The following is a 4615-nucleotide window of genomic DNA, read 5'->3' as shown; positions in this document are numbered from 1 at the left end:
TAATATTAATATATACTTTTTTTTTTTTAACTGGCCACACCAGAAAAACATTAAACCTTTTTGTTTTCATATTTTATGTACATTATAAAGTAATATTTATATATACAGTATTTTCAGTTAGGTCTATAATTAATTGAAAAAGATTATATGGCTATAATATTATCTCTTCTGTGTTACAGAGAGCCTTCTCTCCTGAAGGACTGAGCGAGATGTGGAACGAGATGGTGAAGGATGGAGAGATTGTCTTTGACAGAGAAGAATCCGCCCATCCAGGTAAAAAGCCACGTTATATATATCGTTATATATCACGATATATTTGTGAAGTTAGCTTCTTTTCTTAAAGGTTTTTAGTTCTCTAAACTTCTAAAATGTATCAACTTCTCAGAGGACTGTGCTGATTGCACCCAAAAGAAAGATGATACAAACGATAAGGAAAAGAAGGAAGAGGAGGAGGTGGCGGCTTCATCTTTCCATCACTCCATCATTGAGATGTGGGACTGGGGGAGGCAGCCAGGTGGGTGGTGATATTTAATGACATGCTCTGGGTTCAAATAGAGAATGCTGAACTCGACATGCTGATTACTGCATCCGCTGACTGTCATCTTGCACGGTCATCCCACTCACACATTATTGGCTTAATCGGCATAGGATTTCCCACGTGCACAAAAACATGTGCAAAAATGAAACGTATTTCAACATCTTGCTCTTTATTTTATTTAGTTGCATGCAGTCTAGATTTTTTAAAAAGGAGGACCATATCCTGTGTTTTGGGTATGTTTAGTGTTGGAGAAAATTACTTCTGTTACCAATCACAAAATTGAAAAGAAGACCAATTTTTGACATCATCTCCCTCCATTTTTGAGTTCAACACTAACGTCTTAAAAACCATTGCATAGAACCAAGTACCCACCATACTTGGTTACATATTTTTAAATAATTTTCACTCCGATCTGTCACAATACAGAAGAAAAGATACATTACTACTTCCGTTTCATCTTTAAGTATTAAACTTCAGCATGTGTCATCCTCCATCTAATCATACACAACACCCCCAACTTCACACGTTGTTCTCCCTCCTCAGCACATGACATCTAAGTGCAAACCCTTGAGCAGTTTCCATTGGCAGAGTTTCTCATCAGCAAAGTGCTGTAATGTAGGATAGCAGATGGATTTGCCACATCTAAATGTGACCCAGTTATTCAGCCCTGTCACCACACAGGTGACCTACTCCTTCTCTGGCAGACACGCACACAGTGTGTGCTACCCTGCATGTGTTTCGGTTTGTGTGTGTGTGTTTTCTGGTTGGCGCGTGAGGTGTTTGGGGCTCGGGTGACTGTACATACTGTCTGTGAGGTTATTTTTGCCCTGTGTGTGGTTGTAGGCCCTGTGTGTTTACAGACAGGTCTAGGTGGAGCAGCTTTCTGGTGGGTAGTGATAAGAACATGTTGATGGAAAGCCACATAGGCCCCCTATGAACATCACATGGTAGTAGAGCTGGTGCAGTCCAACACACCACCTCAGCAGGATTTCCTGTAACATCCTATTGCAAAATACTATGTCCATAACAGTGTTTACTGCAGAATTTTGTTTTTGCATTGAGGGAGCCCATCCACCCTGTATGTAGTACTGGAAACACTGAGCTGTACCATGGTATTTTAAGAGATTTGAATTACAAGGTTTTTGCTTAATACTCCCAAGTTACACTACTGTTCAAATATTTGGGATCAGTAAGATTAAGATGAGGTATTTTATGCCCACCAAGGCTGCATTTATTTGATCAAAAATACTGTAAAACAGTACTATTGCGAAATATTATCACAATTTAAAGTGACTGTTTTTTATTGTAATATATTTTAATTTCAAAGCTGAGTTTTCAGCAGGCATTACTCCGGTCTTCAGTATCACATGATCCTTCAGAAATCATTCTGATATGCTGATTTCATGCACAAGAAACATTTCTTATTTTTATCGATGTTAAAAACAGTTTCTCAGCTTAATGATATTTTTCAACATCGTAATTTATCAAAATGTAATAATTCTGTCTTCTGATGTAAACCGCAGACAACTGCGATTTACTTTTTTTTCAGAATTCTATTGATGGATAGAAAGTTGAAATAAATAGCATTTAAAAAAAAATAGAAATCTTTTGTAACATTATGAATGTCTTTACTGTCACTTTTGATCACTTTATTGCATTCTAGCTGAATAAAAGTATTAATTTCTTAAACAAAAAAAAGTACTGACCCCAAACCTTTGAACTGTAGATTAATTCAGAGAATAAAGTAAAGGACAAAGAAAGCCTCATTTTTTTCTCACTAAATGGGATGATTATAGAGAAATGAATAGATTAATTTCTTTTAAATTTATTCCGCGTAAAATTCAGGATTCTATTGATGGATAGAAAGTTGAAATAAATAGCATTTAAAAAAAAAATAGAAATCTTTTGTAACATTATGAATGTCTTTACTGTCACTTTTGATCAATTTATTTCATTCTTTCTGAATAAAAGTATTAATTTATTTAAAAAAAAAAAACAACAACAACAAAAAAAACGTACTGATCCCAAACTTTTGAACTTGTGAAGGACAAAGAAAGTCTCATTTTTTTTCACTGAATGGCAGGCTTATAGAGAAATTAATAGATTCATTTTCCTTTTAAATTTATTCCTCATGTAAAATAAAAGAACAGATGGCAATTTTATTCTCACACAGATTGAAAGTCAAATATATGAATTTTAGATTGGGTTTTCCTTTTGTAAAATAGCCTGTAAATGTTAAAGTGAGTTTTGATCTGGATCATCTGGCCCCTGAAAGAGACCAGTAGAAGAGCCTATCATTTCCTGTCATCTCTCCATTGTTCTAGCAATAAAAGTGGTGGTGAAAAAGAGGACATTTACTGATAACAGCACCAACTGCTATACTAGAAGCATAGTATTGAATTGCAGGAAATGAACAAGTGCTTTTTAGCTTCTGTGGGAGCTTGTTAAAAGCAAAATAAATAGCTACGTGGAAGTAAAAGCCGTTCCTTTACTTATCTTTGTGTGACATGCTCAAACCCTTTCTTTTTCTCACAGTACCATGCACTATAACCTCTTAGTGCTGCTGTACAGACTGCACTGCTTCAGGGCCTGTGAGGGTTAGGCAGCTTGGCTTACATAAGGCTTAAGTGGATTTCAGATCGGCTATTTTAATTCACCCTGTCTGCCTGTATGAGGCTTTTATCCAGAGGCTGTGAAGAGCTGAATGCATGCACATCCGTAACAACAGTCCAGTGGAGCCAGGCAGACAGTTTCAGGCAAGCATAATGAAGGCTTTAGACTGGAATGCACTTCAAGGACTCAAATTGCAGCGAATATTGTTATACAGCATCATTATTAGTTGATTAAAAATAAAATGATAATATAACATGTAGGGCTGCACGATAAATCACATGCGATATTTAACGCGCATCTTATCAGTAAAGCCGGTTCTGTAATCAGCGGTAAATCTCCATCACGTGCGTGCTTTCACATTGAGCAGCATTAACTACACAGAGCCATTGTTCACTGACGGGATGTGCAAAAAATCGCGCGAATATGAACATGGTTTTGCGCAGCTCATCAGTGAACAATGGCTCTGTGTAGTTAATGCTGCTCAATGTGAAAGCCCGCACGTGATGGAGATTTACTGCTGATTACAGAACCGACTTTCTGACAAGATGCGCATTAAATATCGCATACGATTTATCGTGCAGCCCTAATAACATGGATGTTTTGCCATTTGTTTTACTACATTAAAATAATAGTAATACATTTATCTGGTATAGCGCCTTTAAAAATTGCTTTCTCAAAGCGCTTCACAACACAAGCAAACACAACAATGAAAATTAAAACGCTAAATACAGAGCAACACACAAAAAAGAAACCTGGAATGACACTAAATAATAAAACAAGAAACTAAAAACAAAATGAATCAAGTAAAAGCATTCCTGAAGTAAAAATGTATAATTTTATTTACTTATATATCTCATCTTTTTTTTACACAGAAACTGGAGAGCTGAAGGACTGTCTGATGGCACTGGTAGACGACCAACAAAAGCTGTCTTCACAGACGGCTAAGAGCACACTCTCTGCTCTGCTCCTGAGCCAGAGACTGGTGATCCTGGAGCGCTACCTCATCTCACTCACCCACAGTATGATGGAGGAAAAGTACAAAGTGCGCTGGAAAAGTCCCCCCAGCCCTCCACTCTCTGCTGTCGATATTAACAAAAGGTACGAGGAACAGAGCTTTGATTGAAATTGGATTACATTTGAAACTGCTTATATAGAAGCAATGAAAATAATAGGCCGAAATGTTTTTGTCTGTTTCCTCAGTGCTCGGCCGGTCAGTAAAGGAGTGGAAGGTTTGGCCAGGGTGGGATCAAGAGCAGCTCTTTCCTTTGCCTTTGCCTTTCTTCGCCGAGCCTGGAGATCTGGTAAGCCATTTCCAGCATGGTTTGGCTAGCCATGAAAGTTACTTGCACATTACCCAGCATCCATTACCCAAAATGGGCTGTGATTGCAATAGCACTTCTGTTGACAAAATATTAATGACATCTGTTTGTCAATGAGATCCTTCTAAAATCAAATTCTTGGAAA

General features: G+C 37.3%; 1 protein-coding gene across 1 annotated transcript in view; it reads left to right on the top strand.

The window, feature by feature from the left end:
* The window catches only part of LOC107673457 (E3 ubiquitin-protein ligase HERC2-like), a 53489-nt gene that overhangs the window by 4413 nt on the left and 44461 nt on the right, over positions 1–4615 (top strand). The window contains exons 3-6 of the mRNA XM_016467054.1: positions 180–273; positions 386–514; positions 4024–4249; positions 4352–4452. Of these exons, the coding sequence (XP_016322540.1) occupies positions 180–273; positions 386–514; positions 4024–4249; positions 4352–4452 (550 nt within the window). The remainder of the gene's footprint in view (positions 1–179; positions 274–385; positions 515–4023; positions 4250–4351; positions 4453–4615) is intronic.

This window comes from Sinocyclocheilus anshuiensis, unplaced genomic scaffold (assembly GCF_001515605.1).
Source record: "Sinocyclocheilus anshuiensis isolate Anshui unplaced genomic scaffold, SAMN03320099.WGS_v1.1 scaffold44, whole genome shotgun sequence".
NCBI classification, from domain to species: Eukaryota; Metazoa; Chordata; class Actinopteri; order Cypriniformes; family Cyprinidae; genus Sinocyclocheilus; species Sinocyclocheilus anshuiensis.
The sequence above is the reverse complement of the archived record's forward strand: the minus strand, read 5'-3'. Positions and strand labels throughout refer to the sequence as shown.